The 24,408-nt window shown below is 43.5% G+C and overlaps 1 protein-coding gene and 1 non-coding gene across 2 annotated transcripts in view; both read left to right on the top strand.

Moving 5' to 3' along the window:
• PTPRG (protein tyrosine phosphatase receptor type G) overlaps nucleotides 1-24,408 on the top strand; it is a 313,959-nt gene that overhangs the window by 117,690 nt on the left and 171,861 nt on the right. The window contains 1 exon segment of the mRNA XM_007454772.1: nucleotides 23,965-24,031. Coding sequence (XP_007454834.1) covers nucleotides 23,965-24,031 — 67 coding nt within the window.
• Nucleotides 8,487-8,559, top strand: TRNAG-UCC (transfer RNA glycine (anticodon UCC)). The gene has a single exon. It is a non-coding gene; the product is annotated as a tRNA-Gly (tRNA).

Raw genomic sequence — 24,408 nt, 5'->3', positions numbered from 1 at the left:
GTGAGCGGGGGCTACTCTTCGTTGTGGTGTGCGGGCTTCTCAATGTGGTGGCTTCTCTTGTTGTGGAGCACAGGCTCTAGGCGCACGAGCTCAGTAGTTGCGGTGCACAGACTTAGTTGCTCTGCTGCATGTGGGATCTTCCCGGTACCAGGGCTCGAACCCGTGTCCCCTGCATTGGCAGGCGGATTCATAACTACTGCGCCACCAGGGAAGTCCCTGTACAATATTTTTTAAATATATTTTTGCCCAGGTAAAATTATGTTCTCTTATACCAAAACTGAAAAGGAAGTGATATGGGCAGATTTTCTATCACTTCTGTGGTTTTGCCATCATGGACACAGAGTTGGAATCCAGAGAGTAGAAGGGACAGTATCACTGGTTCATGGTAGGTGATTTTTTTTTTTTTCTTTTTTAATCTTGGGTGGACTCTACCATCAGAGTTAGCCTGTTTGTGGTCTGTCTCAGCAGACACCACAAACCAAGCAGGGAAGTACTGAGAGCCCTAACTTAGGCAGGAGAGTAAGATCAAAGGGTGTAAATCTCCATTAGGGATCCCGTGAGTGAATGTTGTCTTTCCTGGGGTGCCAATATGTGATTCTCTTCCAGTCCTAGTCCTGATTTTATTTGGTCCCCTGTGACCTCTGAGAGACCTTACAAATGTCTTTAGTAAAACTGTGCGTGTTCACTAGAAGCAGGTAACTGATCTGTTCAGTGGAGCATAGCTCTTTGTAACTGTTTCACGTTGAAAAAGATCTTTTTAATTTTCTTTATTTTGTAGCACTGAACATCTTTGTGTGTACAACTTATGGCCACTCTCCTTTCTAAGGGTTCATATGGTTTTATGGGAAGAATATAAAAATTGATATTAATGTAAGAACCTTATTGAAAAGAAGAATGGTAGCTGTCTCTTTTCTTGATGATCTTTACCAGAAATATCAATCAGGCTACTCTCAGCATTAAGAACTTTATTTCCTGTATTGAACCGTGATCTCTCTCACCTATAAATTAGAGGTGTTCAAGGTGTTCCCATTAATATTGAGAACAAGAGAAATACGAAGGAGTTAGTTGTAGAAATGGAAATTACAGACATACGGTTAGTTATATCTCGCTGTTCGCAGTGGACATGCCTTTGATGGATTATGTCTCAATAAAAATTTTGTCAATAGAATTAGGTTCTTAGGTACATCACGGGAGCTTGCTGTTCCAACAATTTGTACGGTAAATTATTTATGCGATGTAGCATAGTCCTATAAAATGATTAATCACCTCCAAATTTCAGTTGCAATTTTTATGTCCCCCACATTTTCATAAAAAGGAGGTTTCTGGGCCACTAAAGGTATACTGATATGCCTACCGCATAAAAAATGTGTCTGAAATACTGTTACAACATATACCATGATAAAGGCAGCTTTTTATAATTCGACCAAAATGTTTGTAAGTCCCAGACAATAACCTATTAATCTGAAGAAATGTTTATTTCGGCTATAAATAACATTATAGAAAATGGATTAAGACTTCTCTGGAGATTTTTTTTTTTCCATGTGAATTGAGTTTTGAGTAATATGTGACACATATTATAGTAAGTTTTCCAGCTTATCTTATAACAAAGAAAAGGCACAAAATATATTTTCTGATGTCTGAATACAGATATTTCCTCCAGAAACTGGCAAACTAACCAGTGTCCTGGTCAAAGATAAAACACTGAAAACATTTATGTGCTTATTCATTCATTCATTCATTACGTATTTATTGAGCACCTACTTGTATGAGGCATTGTACTAAGTGCTTCCTGTTTCCTAATTCTCCTGTTACAGAGAAAAAGCTTTCAATCAGGGCTTTGTAAAATTTCGGGCATCTGTTGATGAATCCATGGAAACATCTACCTTCTCACTCACACTCTTTAGCAGAAGGTGAGCTAGTCAGCCACTTTTTGGCTCTCAGTTACAAATCCACCCTCCTTTGCCTATTGTGATACTTGAGCTGAACCCTGTAAACATTTCTCCTTTGGTAGCAGTGGTAGACTTTGTCAATAGAGGGCGCCAGGGGGCACCACCAAGGGTGAGGTCTCCCCTCCTGCTTCTCTGAGCTACGTGTGGGACTGGTGGGCAGCAGGTGAACAGGCGGGTGGCTCAGTGGCCCTTCTCTTGGCAGCTCTCGCAGTAGCTCCAGCCCACACCTTCTAGCCAGTTTCTCCACCACTAGGTGGGCTGCTCCTTCTGAGACCAACTCCAGCCCACTTGTGTCAGTAGCAGTTCATCTGTACTATGCTATGCTCTCTGGTACATCCAACAAACCACTCTTCTGGGTGTGCTCCAGCCAGCTCTCACTCTACAGCAAGTTTCTCTGCTACCTACAAGGCCAGTCCTCTGGACCATCGCCAGCACACACCCTCTGGCAAGCTCCGTGCTATGGGTTCTAGTTCATGTTCCTGTAACATCCACTCCCTCCCCAGAAACGTCTCACTATCAGCCTTGGCGGGAGGGCCTTCTGAGTTCTTCATTTCTTCCTTGCTTACTCTCTGTCTCTTCTAGACGTAGTGGCCACTTTCTGCATTTGCTTCTCCTGTACTCCTTAGAGCCCTTTCTCCCCCTTTTCCACCCACCCCTTTTTTGGTAGTTAACCACCTTTTACTTGAAAACAATTCTTTATATTAAATTTTGCCTGTTCAAATTACCGATGTGGTCTCTGTCTCCTGCGTGGACCTTGACTGAAAGAAAAGGGACAAGAGAAAAGCCACCTGCAAAAAAAATTAGTTGCTATTGAACTGCCAACTCATGACCAGTACCCTCTTCTCTTTGACATTCTTTAATATTTCTGCTTAGTAACTGATTTTATCTTAGTATGGATTACATCAGGCATTCCATAATCAGTGCTGAATAGTCCTACCAGCATTACTGCATTGAGTACAAAATAAGTAAATACCCTTTTATGCCTTTATAGTATAGAGGCATTTATCCACTCAGCAGAGATTTATTCAGCATGGCTAGCATGCTTGGCGCTGGAGTAGGTGCTAAAAAAAAAAAAGGGCATGATACTCAGGCCCTGCCTTGCAAGTTTGTCAGGGAGACAGTACCCGGGTGTGTGAAAAGTTAACCAACAGTGCAATAGAGTTTGCATTAGCATTTGTATTGCTTCATATTTCTAAACTAAGTAATGTTGCAGAACAGTAGTATTCTGTTCTGTACAATCTGTTCAGATAGCTAAGCATATGAACATTCATTTGTCTTTTCAATTGTTTCCCATTTTCTCTGCATACACAATACTTGCTGGTAAGAATTTCAAGGGCTGCAAATTGGTAGGTCCTTTGTAATCAATGAAAATAGTTTACGACACTAGATCTTTGAAATGGTGTCTGCATGTGCACACTTTGGGACTTGAAGAAACATTTCTTTTACTGCATAAATTACTGGAAGCCAGCTGTGTGAGATGAGGCAGGAGTGCTTTGTGGAATATCATTGGTTTGGAGAGTGTAGAGCTCTGTATGAAGTGATTCTAGTTTTAGAACGTTTATGGAGACAAGATTCATGGAGCCAGATTGAGAGTCCGGTGTCCCTTCATAGATATGCACTATACAGATTGATATTTAAGACGTTCCCTTCTCAGAATTGTTCTAGTGAGTCCCTTGAGTGGAATTGTGTGCCTTTCTCCGTGCAGTTCTTGCAGAGAAGTTAAAATCACAGGGACCAGGCAATGCCTGGGCCGTCTGGAGCTCTGAAGCGTTGCTGAAGGCGGTGCTCTGAAATTCACTAGACCAGCCCTTCCCGGAGCATACTTGGAGGAGCGCTAGTCCTGGAAGATGCTCGGCCTTGATGGAATCCTGGGAAGTGATTTCTAGTCTAGAATATCCTCCTCCTCTCGGAGACAGACAGTACAGTTTAGCATCACAAGGGCTCTCTGATAAGTCCTGAAATGAAAGGAACCTGTCATTTTCCAATATGTATTCCTGAAATATTGTTCACCCTGGGCCTGGACCCTTTTCCTCTTCAATATCGATTGTCCCACTGAAATACTGTTTTCCCTACATGAATTAGGGAATTTGGCTGTTGTTTCTGCATATCTTTCTTTAAAGAAGCCTTCGCCTACCTGTGTCTGGGTGTGGGTGTGGGTGTGTGTGAACCCATATGGCTTTTTAAAAAAGATTTTCCATGGCTCCTGCTATCCTTAAGAATTTGAAGGATTGGGTAAATTGTCATGGGGCTGGAAAGGAAACCATGCATATGGGGAATAGGAATTATGACAATGTAGGCAACAACTTAGGATATACCAACAAGGCCATGATTGGCCTAAGGCTTGAGCCCTCTCCCACCTATTTGTAGGTGTGACTGTTGGCCAAAACCACTTGTTCTCTCGAGGCCTTTGTTGCCAGATCTGTTGTATGAGATGATCACTTGTTCTTACCTCACAGGGTTGTTGTGGGCAAAGTGAGATAATGACCATGGAGCGCTAGGTGTACTGTGAGGGGCACTGTAACCTCAGTAGATACTGACTGTTACTATTTTGAAAAAGAGTAGATTGTGGCCAGCATTTGGGATGGTTCTCTGCTGATCCTACCTGGGCATGATAGAGGCGGTGACTGAAATCATTTTGAACTAGTTTGGTAGAGGTCCTGCTGGTAAAACGAAAGAGATTATAACTGATACCAGGTTAAGCCAGAAGCATTACCGTGTCCCCGAGATGCGTGTGCGTGTGTGTGTTGATGTCTGCGAGGAGGGGTCCTTGAGGAAAGGACCAGAAAAACAGTAGCTCTCCCTGCAGTTGCTCCTCCAGATTGATATCACATGTCCACTCTTGTACCCTCTGCTGTGGCGGCTCTTCCAGTGGCCACTTTGGGGTGCAGTTCGTCAGGTCTTCTCTGCTTTTCACTGTGAACCATGTCACCTCAAACCCTATTCCAGTACAGAGAATCACATGCATCACAAGGCATAGGAGAAAAATAATGGTTCCTGTCTGAGAGCTGATTTCACTCTGGGCCTGTTTGGGGAAACATCATCTTAATGTTCTGCAAAACATTGCCTTGTTTTCCTCGTCCAGGTCAGGGGGAGGCCGGGCTCGCTGCAGTCCACTGAGATATTCAGTATTGGCATTTTCTGCCCCCAGCCAGGTCCACATGGGAGGAAAAGGGGATTAGTGGCGTAGGAATGTGGCCTGCTGCCAGCCACCAAGAAGTCATGCTCTGGTTTTACAACCTCTGACCGTGTGTCAGAAAGACAGTGGCCGATTGGAAACCAAGGCAGGGCTATTGCTACCACTTGCCCTGGTTTGTCTTTGCCAAAAAACTTGCTTGCTGTTATATAGACATGAATTCATTTATCGTTTATGTATTTGATATAAACATACCAAATTTGATATATACACAAATCAAAATCGCGGAACGCACACACATATCACGTTTGATATATATACAAGTTTATCAAAACTGATATCTACAAACATATCGGCATTTGAATACAGTGTTTTTTCAAAATGCAAACAAATTTTTTTTCTGGTTCTAGATATAATCATGTTGTACAAATTTCAAGCAGCAGGAGGTTCCATTAAGTAGAAGGGGGAGATGGGATGCCCTTGATCCCAGTCTCCAGAGGGAATTGCTGATGTTTGCTCTGTCTGTCGTCAGAAGTTTTAAAAGCATTTATGAGGAAGCGTCACCCAAATAGGGTGAAACTCTACTATAAAGTGGTTTTTACCCTAGTAATATTTCATAGTCATGTCTCGATGTTGGAAGATACAGATTTTCCTTATCCTTTTTAAGCTTCATAGTGCTACACTGAATGGTGATACCATAATTTACTTAACTAGGTAGCTATTAATGGATTTTTTGTAGTTGTTTCCAATTTTTTTATGTAATGAACAACACCAGAGTGTTGTATTCATATCTTTCTGCCCTTATCAACTTATCCAAGTTTTTTTCTTTGCATAAGTCTTAGAAGCAGATCTCTTGGGTCAGTAAGTGTGCCCAGTATTAATTTTGAAAGGCTATCACAGGTTATACCACTCTAACGAAATACCTGTGCTCCTTTGATAAGTTTCTCATCAACACGGGGCATTTTTGATTTGGAGATCGTGATTTTAACTCACAAGGTTCTTGTGCTATTATTCAATCTCATTCTTCCTCATTTCTATCCGTATAACCTAGTTACTTCACCTACGTCAACAGTTTAAGTTATATAAGAAAGTCAATAGGAAAGGAAGAAACATACTAAATTAATACTGACATACTAAACATACTAAATTAATTTTAAAAGTTACTTTTTTTTTTTTTTTTTTTTTTTTTTTTTTTGCAGTACCCGGGCCTCTCACTGTTGTGGCCTCTCCCGTTGCGGAGCACAGGCTCCAGACGCTCAGGCTCAGCGGCCATGGCTCACGGGCCCAGCCGCTCTGCGGCATGTGGGATCTTCCTGGACCAAGGCACGAACCCGTTTTGCCCTGCATCAGCAGGCGGACTCTCAACCACTGCGCCACCAGGGAAGCCCAAAAGTTACTATTTTTTAACCCAAAATAAATATGGCAGTTTATACACTTCGGCTAGTATTAGTGGGCATACCTTTGCTAAAATGGGATTCAACTGAATGCTTCCATTGTACAGAGGCACAAAGCTTATAGATTTTCAGGCCATCAGGAATATAAAGATTTTCAGCCATCATGTTTGTCTCCTCTCATCGTGCTACCTCTTGATTATTCCTTACCCCAGTGCCCTAACTTCCAACCAGACAAAATTTTAATCTCCCTCCAGTTTCCTAGGAGGTGGGATACATAGTATCTGAAATTGATAGATAAACCTCCTGTTGGTTTATCTTCTCAACACTAATGCAAATGACTGAAAGTCACAAACGAAAAATTTTCTTTCCCTCGGGAGATTAAAAAGAATGTTTATCTTTTGCACAGACTCTCAAGTAAAATTTTGTTCTGTAGTTTTGAATATCAACACATTTTCAGAGGGCTAGGAATATAAGCAGATGGGTTACCACTTTGTGAAAAGTGATTGATGATGGAGCAAAGACTGTGAAACTCATGTTTGCTCTTCACCGATGGCTAAACCCGAAGAAGAGAATTAGTATGTCACTTACATATGTGCTTGAAGTCAGTATTATTAATTTCTCTTTATCATCTAAGAATTTCAACCTAGATTATAGAGTGTAATTGTACCAGGCACAGTATTGATGGGTCCAAGGCGCATTCTAATAGTGGGAGAGAATGTAAGTGGGAGAGTTGTGCAAAAATAAGCTTACTATGATGTTTTTAATTAGCCAATCACAGTTTTATTGAAAGCAACTTTTCCCAGTATATTGTATTATATATATTGTACTATCATAATACAGAAATAACTAGTGTTTTGAGGTGCTTATCCAATGCCTGGATGATCGCCTCAGTTTTCATGACAGCTATAAGAGGTTACTGATGCTTCTGCTTCATTTCAAAGTTGAGGGAAATGAATCTCAAAGTTAAGGGACTTGCCCAAGTCAGCCAGGTAGCCAAAACTCAAACCTAATGTTCTGCCCGACTCTTGTTAAAGTCCTTGCACTTGACAGTAATGCTCTCCTGACTGCCATGGTCAAGGCACTGATTGAGACTCATTCGTTGTATTGATCATGACTTTGGTACCATTTGAATAAAGGTCAAATTCAGTGTCATTGCTGTGTTGCCTGCTTTCCTGAAGCGTTGCATCCCACCCTGATGTACTTTCTTGGCTGAAAACCTTCTTTCTATAAACTGCCTCAAACTGATGGTGGTTTATATGACAGAAATAATTTCCCACTAAAACAACAAAGTATTGGATAAATAAGGCATGGTACTTTCATATGATTGGATTCTCTACAACAGTGAAAAAGAGCAAACTACTTGCTTCATGGAACTTGGATGAGTCTCACAGATACAGTGTTGAGTGAAAGCAGGTGGAACAAGAGACTGGAGTATAATTCCATTACTGTACATTTGTAATATTGAGATATCTGCTGGGAGTGGGTCATAAGGGAGCCCTCTGGTGTGCTGGAAGTATATGTCTTCATCTGGACTGTGGTGTATATATACATGTGTGAAAATTCATACAGCTGTACACTTAAGATTTATGTACTTTACGGTTTTATGTTATATCTCAATTAAAAATCAACATAAAAAGTGAATCACAACACACATTTCATCCAGGGCCTCAATGTCTATGGAGGGGTCATTTATCCTATGGACCTCCGCATCTCAGAGCTGATGCCTCATGAGACCTCTTATTGGCATCCAACTTACGTGTGGGTCAGTTATCTGACAACCTTGAGAAGCTAATACACAGGCAGTAATTTAAAAATAATTCTGAAGTTTCAGAGGACCCAGTTTATATATCACTCCACCCATACACTGAAGCACATATACTACACTCACAAGAGAACTCTCCAGGGCTCTACCTTCTAGTGACACTTAGCAAGGGTGTGTATACCCCGAGTCTTTGGCCTTAATAGAACCTGGTCACCCAATTATTATTTAAAAGGACCAGCTTTGGGAGTTCCCTGGCGGTCCAGTGGTTAAGACTCTGCACTTCCACTGCAGAGGGCGCAGGTTCAATCCCTGGTCGGGGAACTAAGTAGGATCCCATATGCCGCCTGGTGCGGCCAAAATAAAATAAAATAAAAATAAAAAATGAAAGGACCAAATTTAATCATTTACTAAGGCTTAGATTGTGTCGAAGAAGGCAATAAAGTAGACAATACCTTTTTCAGAAGTTTTATCTGAAATTATAAGGCAGCTGGAGAGCATAAAGGGGACCTCTCCAAGTTCACCGACAAACTGCTTTTTGTGGCTCATTCTCTATACTGTTCTGCCAACAATTATCGCACTGCACCTTGCATCACAGTGTTGAACTCTGCAGATTAATGTTCGAAAATAACTCGCACATTTCTCAGGGCACCCTTAGCCTTTGGAATTACTTTAGCAGTGATACCAAGATCTGAATAACACCCCACCTGTGAAAAACTGTCTCTAGATTTTGGACGATTTTCACGTGATGTTTACAGGTAGACACAGTTCATCTACGATGCCATGAAACTGGGGCAGTTTCGCGCCATCATTGAAAGCCTCCCTGCCTGGGATTTGAACCTATTGTAACAACTATCAACCAGTCAGTCATTCCCCAAAGGTTTTTTGAAGGCTTAGTGTGGGAGAGGCTCTGGACTTGCTGCTGCAGTGCCTCTTCAAAACAAAACTCAAAGTCTCGTTAACATAGTGTTAATACTATAACTGCTGATACTCATATAACTCACAGGCTTTGAGGGCATTACAGACAGAAAATTTTCATTCTCTTTTTTTCTTTTTACTTTTGTTCATCTGATAGATATATCTGCAGTCAAATATATTCTAGTTCAAGCACTGGAACTTACTAGATGCTTAGTAAATGTTTGTTGAGTGTATGAGTTAGTGAATTAATGAATGGGTGAGTAGGTGGTTGAAGGGATGAAGTTTATCACTGATAATTTAACAAAAAATATTTACTATTCAGAATTCATTGAATTCTTCGTATGTGCTTGGCACTGTGCTGAGTATTTTATGTGGATTGTCTCATTTGACTGTCTCAACAGCTCTGTTAGGGAAATACTGTTAGTATCTCCATTTCATAGATTGAAGAAACTGAGGCTGATTTGAACCAAGTCAACGTGACTTTGAAGACTGTGTTTAATTAGGAGCAAATTAGGATCTGTTAAAAAAAGAAGGCAGGAAACTTGCCTTAGCAGTCCTTTATTAATTCTCCTCTTCCTCCTATTATTATTATGTTGTTGTTATTATTATTATTTGCTTTTGGCTTGCAAAACCTCCAGAGTCCCTTCAAAGAAAATAACACCAAAGCCCATCTCAGTGTAATATCTGGTCTCTAAGCTGTGGGGAGTAGTACCTGTTGTCAGACACATCGTTTCACCTTACCCTTGCGGGTCCACTCTGGGAAGTGTGAGTCATCATCCACTGGCCCAGACTGATTGAGTTACTTACCTCAGGTCACACAGCCAGCATACAACCAGGGCTTGAATCAGATTCTTTGGGCATACATCCCAGAATTCTTTCAGCTCTCTAGATATCCTGGCTATAGTTTTCTTTGAACTCGTTCTTCTTTATTTCTTTGCCCTTCTTTACCTCTTTAATAGCTACCTGTTTTGCTTTTCAGAAAACATCTGTTAGTGCCTACTCTCTGCTGGCACTAAGATAGAGCTGGTGATATAAAATTAAATTAAATTAAATTAAATGTTAACCAAATTTTCAGAAACAGGGGTTCACCCTGTTTATTTTATTTTTGAAATAAAAAGGGATTTGTTCGGGGTTTGCTAGGACTGCAGCCTGAGACACAGATTCAAGAAACACTTGACTTTTGTTCCACTGGGCTACAAAATGGAGCAGGCTTCTAAAGGCAAAAACCCGTAAGGTTACAGTTAGTTACGTGAGTTGTTTATCAAGAATTATAACTGGAGCTGGCAAGAAGTAAGGGTGCTTGTTAAGTGAGGATTGGTTGGGAGTTCGAAATGGTTGCATAGTCACAAGGGGAGAACTTATGACCATCAGTTTGCAGCTGGCAGGTATTATTCTGAATATGCCTGGTGGTGTCTGTGGCTCTCGTACAGTTCAAAGAAAGTTCAGGTTCTCAGTGGTTCAGGGATGTGTCTGAGACCAGATCCTCAATGAGAGCCCGATTCCACTTTTTTTTTTTGAAGTTATGAATTTTATTTTATTTATTTTTTTATATAGTAGGTTCTTATTAGTTATCCATTTTATACATATTAGTGTATATATGTCAATCCCAATCTCCCGATTCATCACACCACCACCACCACCCCGCCACTTTCCCCCCTTGGTGTCCATACATTTGTATGTCGATTCCACTTTTGTATGCCTGAACTGTGATTACCCCATTATAATTTCAATTCATCATTGAAAGTTTGAGCCCTGTCTTCAGTGAGCTCTCAGCCCAGTCAGGAGGCAGGTGTTTAAATAGGTCATTAAAGTAAAGTATAGTAACTTCTGTGAGAGAGCAGGTGTCACAGGTGGTACCTTGGTGACACTTGGAGGGGATGAGGACCTCTGACCTGCTGGAACTTCAAGGGCCCTCCAGCCTGGATTTGCTCTAATGCACCGACCACCTAGGCTGCACCCTGATCTTCAGGTGTTGACAGGCAGAGATTGGTGCTTGCAGGGAGCGAAACAGACTGATGGTTAGCAAATACATGGGACGGGCCAGTTTGGATGGGCGCTCAGGGAAGGCTTTGTGATCGAGTCATATTGAACTGAGGTCTGAAAAGTGAGAACCTGCCCGGCATAGAGCTGAACGAGGAACCTTCTCGGCAGAGGGTCAGCGGGTCAGCGGGGCAAAGGCCTGGAGGCAGTGAAATGCTCAGGGTGTTTGAAGAAGAGGAGGGAGGCCAATGAGGCTCGACTGTAGTGAACCATGGGAATAAAAAGAATTATTATTATATCATTATTGTGTGATAAGAACCTACAGGTGGCCTGGGCCCAGATCTTGGAAAACTTTTAAGCAGGCCTGTGTTGTGATTGGATTTACTTTTTAAAAGATCATTCTCAGTGACTCTCAGACTCACCTAGAGAGCTTTTAAGCACCCAGGGCACACCTCAGGTCAGTGGGAACAGTGTTTTGTCACTGTTGTTGTCTGTGTTTTTTTCTGAAAGCTGATTAGAAGGGATTCCAGTGGACAGCCAGGGGAGGACCACTGGTGTAACTGCTGCGTAGAGAAGGACTTTCTGGAGGGTGCAGTAAAGCAAGCAGGGAAACCAGTTAGGTGAGGCGGTCAGAGGTTGTTTAGGTTCAAGGTGGTTGTGGCCTGGGCCAGGGTCAGAATGGAGGAGCTGGCAAGAGGTGGTGGACAAATTCAAGTTATGTTGAGGAGGTAGAATCTTCTGGACTACTTTTTTTGCCTGTGTCGGGTCTCAGTTGCGGCACACGGGGTCTTCTTTGAGGCATGAGGGACCTTTCGTTGTGGTCCAGGCTCTTCGTTGCAGCGCGCGGGCTTCTCTTCTCTAGTTGTGGCGCGCAGGCTCCAGGGCGCGTGGGCTCTGTAGTTTGCGTCACGCAGGCTCAGTAGTTGTGGCGCGCGGGCTTAGCTGCCCCGTGGCATGTGGGATCCTAGTTCCCCGACCAGGGACCGGACCCGTGTCCCCTGCGTTGGAAGGCGGATTCTTCACCACTGGACCACCAGGGAAGTCCCTCTTCTGGACTTCCTGATGAATCCTATGTAGGTGGGGCAAGAAAGGGAGGAATCAAAATCATTCCAAGTTTTGGCGATTGGTCTACTGGGTTGAAAGATGGTACCATTGTAATGAAATGAAATTTTAGCATGGAGGTCATGATGGACTGAATTTAGGTTGGAATCCCCAAATTGTTGGTCTGTCTGTAACCAGAAGTAGAGTTGTATTTATGTCTTTGTGTGTGTTTGTGTGTGCCTGGTCGTGGTTCCTCTTTGGGGACAGAATGGCTCTATCTACATTTGTTATGAATCTTGGATATGTTAGTTACTGGGCTAAACGTTCATTTAATCCCCTTAACCACCCTGTGAGGTTATGGGGGCGTTATCTCCATTTTACAGATGAGGAAATTGAGGCACAGTGGGATTGTAATCAACTTTCCCATAATCACACAGCCGTTACGTGGAAAACTTTTGAACCTGGGTCTACCGACCTGGTTTCGGAAACTCTGCACTTAACCCCTGCACTAGTCTTAGAGACCCAGGTTGCTTTTTCAGGTGAGTTCATCACATTCAAGTACAGGAGATCCACCTGCATTGTTTCTAAGGAGTTATTTTTTCTCAGGTTATTGTCAATGGCAGTTTTTATAAGATAAGCTTCTTCCTGCTTAAATGTTACCTGCACTTATACCGCACTGGAGCCATTTTTTGCAACTGAGCTGCTGGAGGAATTGAAAAGTCCTGAGTACTGCCGTTTAAATAAGTAGAGTACATGCTCTACAGAAGTCATATTATTTTCTCAAAGAACAGGAAGTTGGCCCAGTGAGGCAGTGATTACTCGGAACAAACTTTCTGGTTTTCCATTTTGTTCTGCCGCACATGGCACATTCTATCAATCAAGACCTGCTGGGAAAGACTTTGTCTTTGCTTGTTGCAATTTAATTTTATCCTGTGTTAAACTGAGGTGCATTTTAAATACAAAGCTGAACTGTTAGGTTAGCATTGATCTGTATCCTCCTTGAGATGGGGTTGGCCTTTGTTTAGACGTATCACTTACTTAAAGGGAATTTCTTTAATTTGTGGATTTGAAGATATTGGTCCACTTAAATCATCTTTTTGTATCCCCCTAAAACATTGTTTACCGAAGGCTCTTTAACCAGACACTCTGACAGCTTTAACAATGTCTGCTGAAAACAGTTTTCACTGGTTTCTTGGTGGATGAAGTGGGATGTTTGGAAGAGTTAACACGATGATTTTAAAGGACAGTGACAGGGAGCATAAGTCCCCCTTATAGTATGAGGCACCAGAGCCCTCCCATGAGTGCATGATTTAGAATAGGAAATGCCCTGTGAGGTATTGCTTTGGAGAGTGGATTGATACTTAATCAGTCTTCAGAGACTACACTATAGGAGCAGTCATTCAGTGCTCCAAACGAAGCAGAGAGTAGAAATACCCTCTCCAAAAGAAAAAAAAAAAAAGCATTGGGGTGTATAATTAGTTTGTACTTGGCTTGCTTGCTATGACTCAGAAATAACAGCTGCTCACGCCTGTGCATTTTGCTGTGCACCTTGCCCAGGGACAGCTTTCATTAAGAAGGCGTTAGGTTTGGTGCTGCAACTTGCTGGGTTTCTATGTTTGCTTAAACAAAAAAGCTACTGAAAATTCTTTGCCCCAGAGTTGATTATCAATGATTATTGGCTCCTCTTGGAGGTTGCTGATTATTTTTGCCAAGTTTCCCTGGTTGGAATTTGGATTCTAAACATATTGCTTCCCCTCAAACTCTAGAAGCTGTGATGTAACATAGCAGCTCAGGTCTAAGAGTGGTCAGGGTTTATCCAGAAGGAAGGGGAGTACCTTTTAACAGGTGATGCAGAGTGAGGACAGTGGTGAAGTGTGGATTGTTTACGGAAGCCAGGGCCCTCATCCCCTCTGTGGGAGCTAGAACTAGACTCTCAGCTTTGTAAGGAGAAGCACTATGACTTGTCCAGTATCATATCCCAGTGCCCAGTTCTTGACATGTGAATATCTACTGGTGTATAACAAATTACTAGAAGCTGAGAAGCTGAAACACACATTTACCATCTCACAGTTTCTGTGGACCCTCTGTTTCATGGTTTCTCAGAAGGCTGCAATCAGGGTGTCAGCCGGGCTGGTGTCTCATCTGAAAGTTCAGCTGGGGAAGGATCTACCCCACTCCCACTTTAGGTTGTTGGCAGAATTCAGTTCCTCCAGGGCTGTTTTACTGAGGACCTGGGTTTCCCTTCAGTTCCTCATCATACCTGCCCATCTAGCATGGCTATTTACTTCACAGCCAAGTAGGCACCAGGGAGAGTCTGCTAGCAAGATGGAGATGAGAATCTCTTGTTACCTAATCATAGAAGTGACTTCCCTTTGCCTTTGCCACATTCTACTGATTTAAAATAGGCCACTTGGGACTTCCCTGATGGCACAGTGGTTGAGAATCCGCCTGCCAATGCAGGGGACACGGGTTTGAGTCCTGGTCCGGGAAGATCCCACATGCTGCAGAGCAGCTAAGCCCATGCGCCACAACTACTGAGCCTGCGTTCTAGAGCCCGCAAGCAACAACTGCTGAGCCCATGTGCCACAGCTACTGAAGCTTGTGTGCCTAGAGCCTGTGCTCCGCAACAAGAGAAGCCACCTCAATGAGAAGCCCGTGCACCGCAACGAAGAGTAGCCCCCCGGCTCGCCGCCACTAGAGAAAGCCCGCGCACAGCGGCGAAGACCCAACGCAGCCAGAAGTAAATAAATAAATTTATAAATAGGGCTTCCCTGGTGGCGCCGTGGTTGAGAATCTGCCTGCCAATGCAGGGGACATGGGTTCGAGCCCTGGTCTGGGAAGATCCCACATGCCGCGGAGCAACTAGGCCCCTGAGCCACAACTACTGAGCCTGCGCGTTTGGAGCCTGTGCTCTACAACAAGAGAGGCCACGATAGTGAGAGGCCCGCGCACCGCAATGAAGAGTGGTGCCCGCTCGCCGCAACTGGAGAAAGCCCTCGCACAGAAACGAAGACCCGACACTGCCAAAAAAAAAAAAAAAAAAAATTTATAAATAAATAAATAAAATAGGCCACTAGATCAGCCCATCCTCAATGAGTGGAGATTTGTAGGACCTGAATACCTGGAGTGGGAACCACTGGGGGATATCTTAGAGTCAGCCTGCCACAGCATGCGGTAGGCACTCAGCATATATTTGTTGAGTGAATGAGCCTAAGAGCTGGGTTCTTATGATTTGGGCTAAAGACATCCTATCATCTTTTTTTTCCCCTATCACATACTCTCTATATAAGATGAGCAAGGTTTGTTTTAATATTTTATATATTAAATTATATTAACATTATATACCTACATGATATTTACATAGTCTTCCCCCATCCTTCATATGCCATCTGGATGCTTGGTTACTGGACTTAAGGTTTATCCAAAATGATGCCCTTACCTACTCCTAAGGAGGAATTTTTTCAAGGGGAGGATCAATCTGGCGACCCCTTTGATCTGATACGCTTTGTCTGTCATGTTTCTCTTCCTGCGTACGTGGTGGGGATTTAAAACAGTCCCCACATCATGCTTTCTGGATTCCCGAGTCTTTTGTAAATGGAGTGCCCCGAGCAGCTTTTTGCTTGGAGGGAATGAAAAAGCAAGGGTGAGGGTTCACATCTAATGTGTTTCAGTTGAAGTCACCGGCTACACATGGAAGCCGTCAGCTCTGCTTTCTCCCCCAAGCCTTTGATATTGTTGGGGCTTTTCAGTGTGTGGCAGGATTATTAACAAGAGAAAGTCAACATTGTCCAGCATTGCCACACTGAATCGAGAGAAACTTGCCAGGGAGTCACTGAACCTGAAATAAGCTTCTCTTGCCCCAGGCTTCCCAACTTTTTTGTTGTTTGTTTAATTCCAAGGTCATGACAATATCTGTGTGAAATGGTTTGTGCTGTAGCTTAAGACTCTGGGTCACACTTTGCTAGGTTGGAATTTTTTTTTGCTTCATCCCTGTTCAAGAGCGACCTTTACATTGAGAAGACTGGCAGGGGTGGGACAGGCAGGCTCTGGCACCCTGTCCTGAACTGCTGTAAACACTTCCCCGCTATCTTCTTGGCTGTGAAACACAATGCATTAAAAAGACAAAGAAGGACAAAAATCACCATGTGGGCCCCCATGGAAGTTCCATTGGTCAGATGCCCGGCTCTGCCCATTCCCTCCCTCTCCTCTGCTTTGGCTCTGAAATTGAGTGTTGAGTGAGTCCAGAGGCAGAGGAAATGGCACTGTATACCCAGCCCAAGGCAGTTTGATCCTCATGAAAATGAGAAATCACCTGTATTGACAATAGGCATGACTGCTGCTGGCAAGATCTGCACTTGTGCAGATTTGCAGCTGGGCCTTGCTATCACCCTGCTGGGTTGGTTTTTCCAGTAATAGACTCTTCCAAGCCAAGTCTGGCAATTAAGCGGTAAATCCCCTCCGGTGAGCTGGAGAGGTGTGGGCAGAGGGATAGAGAATCTTCAGTTTAAGAAGACCAAGAGCATTCAATTCATTTCTTCTGTGGCCTTCTCTGCCCGTGCATTTCAGTTCTCTGGAGACGTATAACTTGTGAATTGACTGGTTTCCACGAATATTATGAATTAGCAGGAAGTAAGCCATGTCCATGCTCAAGTTCCATTGGAAGTGAGGAGGGCAGATCCTATTAGCATTTATAATTGTGTTGCTTTTTCATGTTAATCCCTTCCCATGGCTGAGGAATTAGGAATTTTCTCACCTGCTGATGGAAACCAGTCCCAGGAGTGTGTGTGTCCTGTCAAGTGCTGGAATATAGATGATGATATGAGACTGTGACCTTCCCCTCTGACAGGAGCTCTTTCTTCTCTGGTGAGATTCATCTGTGATATTTTGCATATCTATTAGATCAGGCTTAACTACAACTGTGGAAATTCATTCTTTGAAGTTAAACCAAACCTCCTGGCCAGAAATCCATACTTGGTTACTTGCTGTTACTTGATGGGGAAATGAAAATCCTTCATTTCATAAAAAGTCCTACAGCCTTACAGAGCTCCTTCTTGGCCGTTACACCTTCTGGATCGTGTCTCTGTTTTCTCTTTGACTTTATGCCATGGCAGTTTGGGGTGGTAAATGCACCGATGCCTCTGATTCCACTGTTTGCAATCCCACTTCAGCAGTGACGGTCCGGAGAGAATAGAAAATGTTATTGGGATGTCAAAAGGGAAAAAAGAAATTTCTGCGTTAGAAACTGAGACAATAGGGTGTACAAGAAGAAAAGTCATATTTCTGAGCATTAAAAAGAAGAGCCAGGCTTTCCTGGTGGCGCAGTGGTTGAGAGTCCGTCTGCCGATGCAGGGGACGCGGGTTCGTGCCCCAGTCTGGGAGGATCCCACGTGCCGCGGAGCGGCTGGGCCCGTGAGCCATGGCCGCTGAGCCTGCGTGTCTGGAGCCTGTGCTCCGCAACGGGAGAGGCCACAGCAGTGAGAGGCCCACGTACCACAAAAAAATGAAAAAAGTAAAAAATAAATAAAAAGAAGAGCCAATCAAAGAATGATGTTTTCAGTATAGATCAGTGGTTAGCAGTTTGATGCTCTTATCTTTTTTTTATTAAGATTTATTTATTATTTATTTACTTGTTTAATTTATTTTTGGCTGTGCCAGGTCTTAGTTGCGGCACACAGAGTCTTTGCTGAGGCATGCAGGATCTTTCCTTGCGGTATGCGGGCTCTTCCTCGTGGTGCTTGGGCTTCTCTCTAGTTGTGATGTGCGGGTTTCCTCTTCTCTAGTTGTGGCCCACAGGCGCCAGGGCGCGTGGGCTCTGTAGTTTGCGGCGCACAGGCTCTCTAATTGAAGGCGCGCAAGCTCAGCAGTTGTGGCGCGTGGGCTTAGTTGCCCCGCGGCATGTGGGATCTTAGTTCCCTGACCAGGGATCGAACCTGCGTCCCCTACATTGGAAGGTGAATTGTTTGCCACTGGACCACCGGGGAAGTCCCACTCTTATCTTCTTGAACATATAGACACATTTCTAAAATTATTGACAAGCATTTATTTATTAATAAAGGAATCTGTTTGGTGCTCTGTCTCTGGAGAAGCCTTAACTGAAATGCAGTTCTGTAAAACAGCCAGGTTATGAATGGTTTTTGCTTGACAGCAACTTGAACTAAAACCTGGTGAGTGGTACCCAAGGTGTTGAAGTCGGAATGAAAGAAGCTGCAGCATCCTTGCTACATGGCTCTTTAGGTAAGAGCTGTGGAAGAAGAGAAGAATCAGATCTGAAATCAGACCTCCTAAGAAGTGCTTGCCCTTGTCCTGATAAACACTTTCGCTTCTGAATATACAGTTACCTGCTAACCATCAGCTTGGATGGATCATCATCTCTGCAATTCAGGAAGGATGTGCAGAATCTCTGGTCCTGCTGTTTGTCACTTTCCCCCGCCGCTATGGTTAATGGTGTAGCCATTCACCCTCAGCAGGCATAAATCCTTTTTCCCCACAAGAGGGTATTGGCTGGATACAACATTTATAGGACCAAAGGAGCAGCTGGCGATGTCAGTTTCAAGGCAACTAGGTTGTCTTGGACATCCTATTTAGCAGATGGCCAGGACTTGATAGATGGAAGGTTATTAGGATCCAAGTCAAGGGCCACATGGCACCGTGGATGGGAAAAGTAAACGGCAGCACATCCAAATGCAGACATACAGTCTGGTGGGGCTTCTCTGCCTCATGTCATTTTGCTTCAAGCAGGAATAAATGTCTGTCTGCCTGTAGAGCCTGGATGATCAACACATCTCTAGAGATTATCAGTAAGTTGGTTACTAAATTGATAGTTGGCTGAATCCTTATGCCTATTATTTGGGAAAAAAATTTTATGAAGTTTAGATTTCATCAGCATTTATATAAGTTTGGCCTTTTGCCCAAACCTACATGGCTTCCTGTATTGCTAATGTCTCTTTGTCTTTTGGTTATATCCAAAGACAACTTATAAGCTTTCATTTCAGAGCCCTCTGTTGCATCTGTATTGGAAGTGCCCTAAGCTATGTTTTGCAATGAGAGCACAAACTCTGCAGGGAAAGGGGTGTCCATTTCTTCTCGTCCATTTTAAGCTCATTTTTGCAATTGCTGCCTTCTCCGTGTTACTGCATAACTCCTTTGATCTTAAAGTGGAAGGAGGGCCTCCCTGGTGGCGCAGTGGTTGAGAGTCCGCCTGCCGATGCAGGGGATACGGGTTCGTGCCCCGGTCTGGGAGGATCCCACATGCCGCGTAGCGGCTGGGCCCGTGAGCCGCGTAGCGGCTGGGCCTGTGAGCCGTGGCCGCTGAGCTTGCGCGTCCGGCAACGGGAAAGGCCACGACAGTGAGAGGCCCACATATCGCAAAAAAAAAAAAAAGTGGAAGGAAGCAGATTTCAAGAGCTAGGAAAACTCCTCCTGTGGCTTTAGCAGGAGCAGTATATTACAAAAGGGAGTGGATGTCCAATAAAACATCCACTTTGGATCATTTGAAATTCGAACTCAAGGAGGTATTGCTTTTAGAGCCAAGTGCATTACGAAGTCTCAGGGATAAAACTGCTGTTGTTTGACATTCATTTACATTTGAACGTTTGGGTCGGGTTGTTGCCCTGTCATATCCAGCCCTTCCTGAATGTTGCATTTGTACTCAGCATTATGCTCCAAGCTTCATGCATTTCATTCTCATAACATTATGAGAGTTAGCCCCATTTCACAGGTGAGGACACTGGAGCTCTAAAAATTGCATTTTTTCCCCACCCTTTGGCCTCCTCTACCCAGGGCAGAGACCGGAGTATAAACAAGGGTTGCTGCTACACCCTTTCCGTAGGCATATTTCAAAGCTTCCCAAATTGCTTAGGTTATGTCCCTGAATTTTTTTACGTGGCAAATTGGTTGAGGCAGTGAGTGGAAGGGAATATTTCAGTTAGGGTTATGCCTTTCTGGAACAAACCCACTTATTAACATGCTCTTTGGATTCTAGCCCTGACGTTTAGATCCAAGACATGAACTGCAGAGTAGGCTCTGTATTATTAGTAAGTTACTTTGACCAGCCAGTGATCTCCATTATTCTTTCTCTCTCTGTCCATCTTCTCAACCCCAACCGTATAAACCAGCAGTGGAGGCTGTGGAAATAAATGGGCATTGGAGAAGGCTTTTCATTTTCCGGATTGCTTAGAATCTAGGGTCAGGCTCTTGAGCTCAAATGAGACCAGGACTGAGTAATCAGGCACAGAGGTAGTGTAGTCAGAAGCAACGAGAAACTGAAGGTGGATTAGGTTATCAGCTTATTTTCCTTTTGCTTGGGCTGCAGACGTCATTGGTGGAGGATTAGGAACAGTTTCCTTGAAGTTTCACATCATCAGATGAGACCAAATGCATTAAAGTGCCCTCCTGACTACAAAACATCCCCCCACAGTTGGGATCAAAAATCAGTATCCGTGAAATGTTGCCATGGTAGAGGAGGGGTTAACAGTTTTATAGAAGCACATGAGTTGATCAGGTTGATGGTAAATGTTGTGCCTTGTGATGGTGGCATCTCACTGAGAAACTTTCAAGACAAACTTTAAATAAGCAAAGTGTATTGGTTAAGAAAATTATTGCTATTATAGCCTGTCCCCATCTTCCACCTCTGTACACAGTCATGAAACTCACCTAAATTTTGCTGTGTAATCGATGATCCCAATTAGTTAAAACAACAATTACTTTGGTACTTTAGGTTGGCTGGTCGGTTCTTCTGGTCAAGGCCAGCTCGGCTGGTCTCTGCAGACTGCAGGTGGTCCATCTGGACTCAAATGGACTCACTCTCCTGTCTGGTAGTTGGCAGGCTGGTGGGTCTAGAATGGCTTCAGCCTGGACTGCATGTGTCTGCTCTTTGTGGTCTCTCATCCTCCAGTAGGCTAGCCTGGAGTTCCTCACCTGGTGGTTTCAGGATTTCAAAGATTAACAAGAGAGGATAAACCCTTGCATTCGCATCCCTATATAAGCCTCTCCCTGCCTCATATTTGCTGTCCCTTTGGCCAAAGCATGTGGCCAAGCCCAGTTTGTTTGTCTGTTTGTTTTTAATTAAATAATTTATTCATTGGCTGCGTTGGGTCTTCGTTGCTGTGCGTGGGCTTTCTCTAGCTGTGGTGAGCAGGGGCTACTCTTTGTTGTGGTGTGCGGGCTTCTCATTGCAGTGGCTTCTCTTGTTGCGGAGCATGGGCTCTAGGAGCGCGGGCTTCAGTAGTTGCAGCAGGCGGGCTCAGTAGTTGTGGCTCGCGGGCTCTAGAACGCAGGCTCAGTAGTTGTGGTGCATGGGCTTAGTTGATCCGCGGCATGTGGGATCTTCCCAGACCAGGGCTGAAACCCGTGTCCCCTGCATTGGCAGGCAGATTCTTAACTACTGCACCACCAGGGAAATCCACAAGCCCAGTTTCAAAGAGTGGAGAGGTTGATGTGCGCTCTTGATAGGAGGAGTGGCCAATCACATTGCCAAGATGCATGTGACAGGGATGGCAGGAGTTTGTGGCCATTTTGCTATTTCCCGCATACATTAGAGTAACTTCAGGTAGTTGAACTGGCATTAACATGTCTCGCAGACTGAATCTGGACATGGGAGAAAGAAGACCGTGTTTTTGCCTGTAACTTCAATTTGATATGAGATATTTCTGTGGGCTCTTACTTTGTTCTGTCACTTTTGAAGTTTGGCCATTTACTGGTAGACTCTCTTATCTTGCATTCTTGAGTTGTGTTTCCATTTTTGGTCATGTTTTAAAATTTTTGATTAGTCTATGCCATGGTGCAAATATGATTGTTTTTCATTTTGTGGTATTTTGTGGATGTTTGCCTTTCAGAAATGTTTTGCGCTTCAAACCAGTGGCTTGAGCTTCCTTTCGGGCAATTTTGGAGCTACATTCATGGCAACTTCCAGAAATCCATCATTGTGATCTGATACACTGATCCTTTTTTTTTGTAGTACTTGTAGTGTTTAAATGTAGTACCAAATTCCACCTCATTTTATTAGTCTATAAACATAACCCCATACATAATGACACCTGTGTTTGAATTTAGTCGTAACTCAGGGCTCCAGGCATTAATATGTAATCACTGTTAACTCATAGAGCGTCCAATCCGGGTTTTTCCTTCTCAACTTCTGCATCGTTGGCATTGTGGGCCAGATAATTCATTGCTCTGGGGGGCTCTTCTGAACATTATGGGATGCTTAGCAGCAGCCCTGCCTCTACCCACTTGATGCTAATAGCCTTGCCCTTCCACCCTTACTTGTGACAACCAACAGTGTCAGCAGACATGGTCAAATATCCCCTGGGTGGGAATGGGGAGTGAGAGATAGGTAACAATGCCTCCAGTTGAGAACCACTGCTTTAACTTGGAGACACTGAGGCAGAAGAGAGAAAGAAATTGTGAAGTATGACTTATTATTAGAGAGCAAACTAGGATTGGCAGCCAGACAGGGGGAAGCTATAAGGGAGGAAGGGATGTGGCCATTTTTCAGCTACCTTAAAATTTAACCTAAGTTAGCCCTGGATTCATCTGGATTAACCAGGAAACATCAAGTTGGGTCTTGCTACCCATTGAAAGTCTCATCAGTATCTCAACGTTATTGTGTTAGAAGTGGATTAAATGTAAATAACACCCTGGGGAAAAAATTTTAGGAGATATGCTGACCGTAGATCATGGATTTGGGGAAACTCTTTATTTGGAAAAAGTTCAACATACACAAAAGTAGAGAAAATTGTATCACGACCCGTCTGATACTCATCACCTAAGATCCTAAATGATTGATTAATGGCCAGTCCTAGTGCATCTATACCCCGCTCGCTTCCTCTGCTCTCCACTCCTGAGTTATTTGAAAGCAAAATCATTTCATTTGTAGCTATTTCAATATGTCTAAAAGAAAGAACTTAAAAACCAAAATTATAATACGCTGGTGGAATTTTAATCTTCTAGAAAGGACAAGAATGAGAATTTATGCCGAGTAGTATCGGAACATAAGGGGAAGGCCTGAGGGTCAAGCTCAAAGAGGCTTGACATTTCTTCGGCAGATTAAAAACTCCCGGGGGGGTGGGGGGAGGGGAGGCCCCTGGTGGTCTAGTGGTTAGGACTTGACGCTTTCGCTGTGGGGCCCAGGTTCAGTCCCTGGTGGAGGAACTGAGATCCCGCAAGCCCTGTGGCACCGCCAAGATTAAAAAATGTAAAAATAAAACGTCAAAAAATACTCCAGCGGGGAAGGGAGGTTGGAGACACTGTCTCTTCGAGCTCCTTTCCGCTCTGCATTTTCCCTGCTCGAGTGACTCTTAGAAACGCCTCTCTGAGCATAAGTTAAGACACAGCGAATCGGGATCCTTAAAAAGGAGAGTGAGCTGGCAGGGAACAGATCCATTTTTAAAAAGAAGAGGAAAAAACCATAATCCCAAAAACGTATTGAAATATTCAATCACTGATGGATTGCTCTCTGATGACTTTCAGTGACGTTTTAGCCGATTGGGGTCTACTTTTAATAAAACAAAGCAAGGGGATAGTTTGCTTGCTGTTTAAGATTTTGCTAGGACTACGGTATTTCTCTCCTGTTCTAATGTATTCTGAGAAGTTTCTTTCTTTTGATTTAGACTTCCTCACTTGGTTTTATTATGTCATAAATCTCCTGTGTTTGGTGAGAGCCATGGTGTATGTGAGACCCAAGCAGCTTGCTAGATAGCATCTATTTCCCCCCGCCTTCTCTTTAGATTAAACTGAGACTGTTGTGTCTGATGCCAGAGTAGATTTAACCAACCATGTTTCCTTTACATATAGGTCACTCCAAGGGACAATTCTGCACTGGATCCTATTATCCATGGGTTGAAGGGCGTCGTACATCATGGTAAGTAAGCTGCATGCACTTCCTTTTGCTGGGATGTGAAGGGCTAGGGTCTCCACCTAAAGGAATGGGTTATCTTGCAGAGGATGGAGTATGACACCCATTCCACATCCACTGATGTTGAAGGGCATGAGGCCCATTATTTGATGGGTAGAGAGCACATCCATTTATTACCTGCAAATGGATCTGGGTTAACAGTAAGCAATTTGTTTCTCTTCAGGTACCACTCGGAATGCATGTGTTATAAATCAGAACAGCCTAAGATGTACCATTCATACACGTTGAACCTGCCAGGTGCCTCATATCTATCCTAAAATTATTCCCTTTTCAAGTAACTTTTCATTTGTGAATTTCTTGATTTGCCCCTCCGATGTAGGGAA

This window comes from Lipotes vexillifer, unplaced genomic scaffold (genome assembly GCF_000442215.2).
Source record: "Lipotes vexillifer unplaced genomic scaffold, Lipotes_vexillifer_v1.1 scaffold8, whole genome shotgun sequence".
Taxonomy (NCBI): Eukaryota; Metazoa; Chordata; class Mammalia; order Artiodactyla; family Lipotidae; genus Lipotes; species Lipotes vexillifer.
This window is presented reverse-complemented; position numbering and strand designations above follow the sequence as displayed.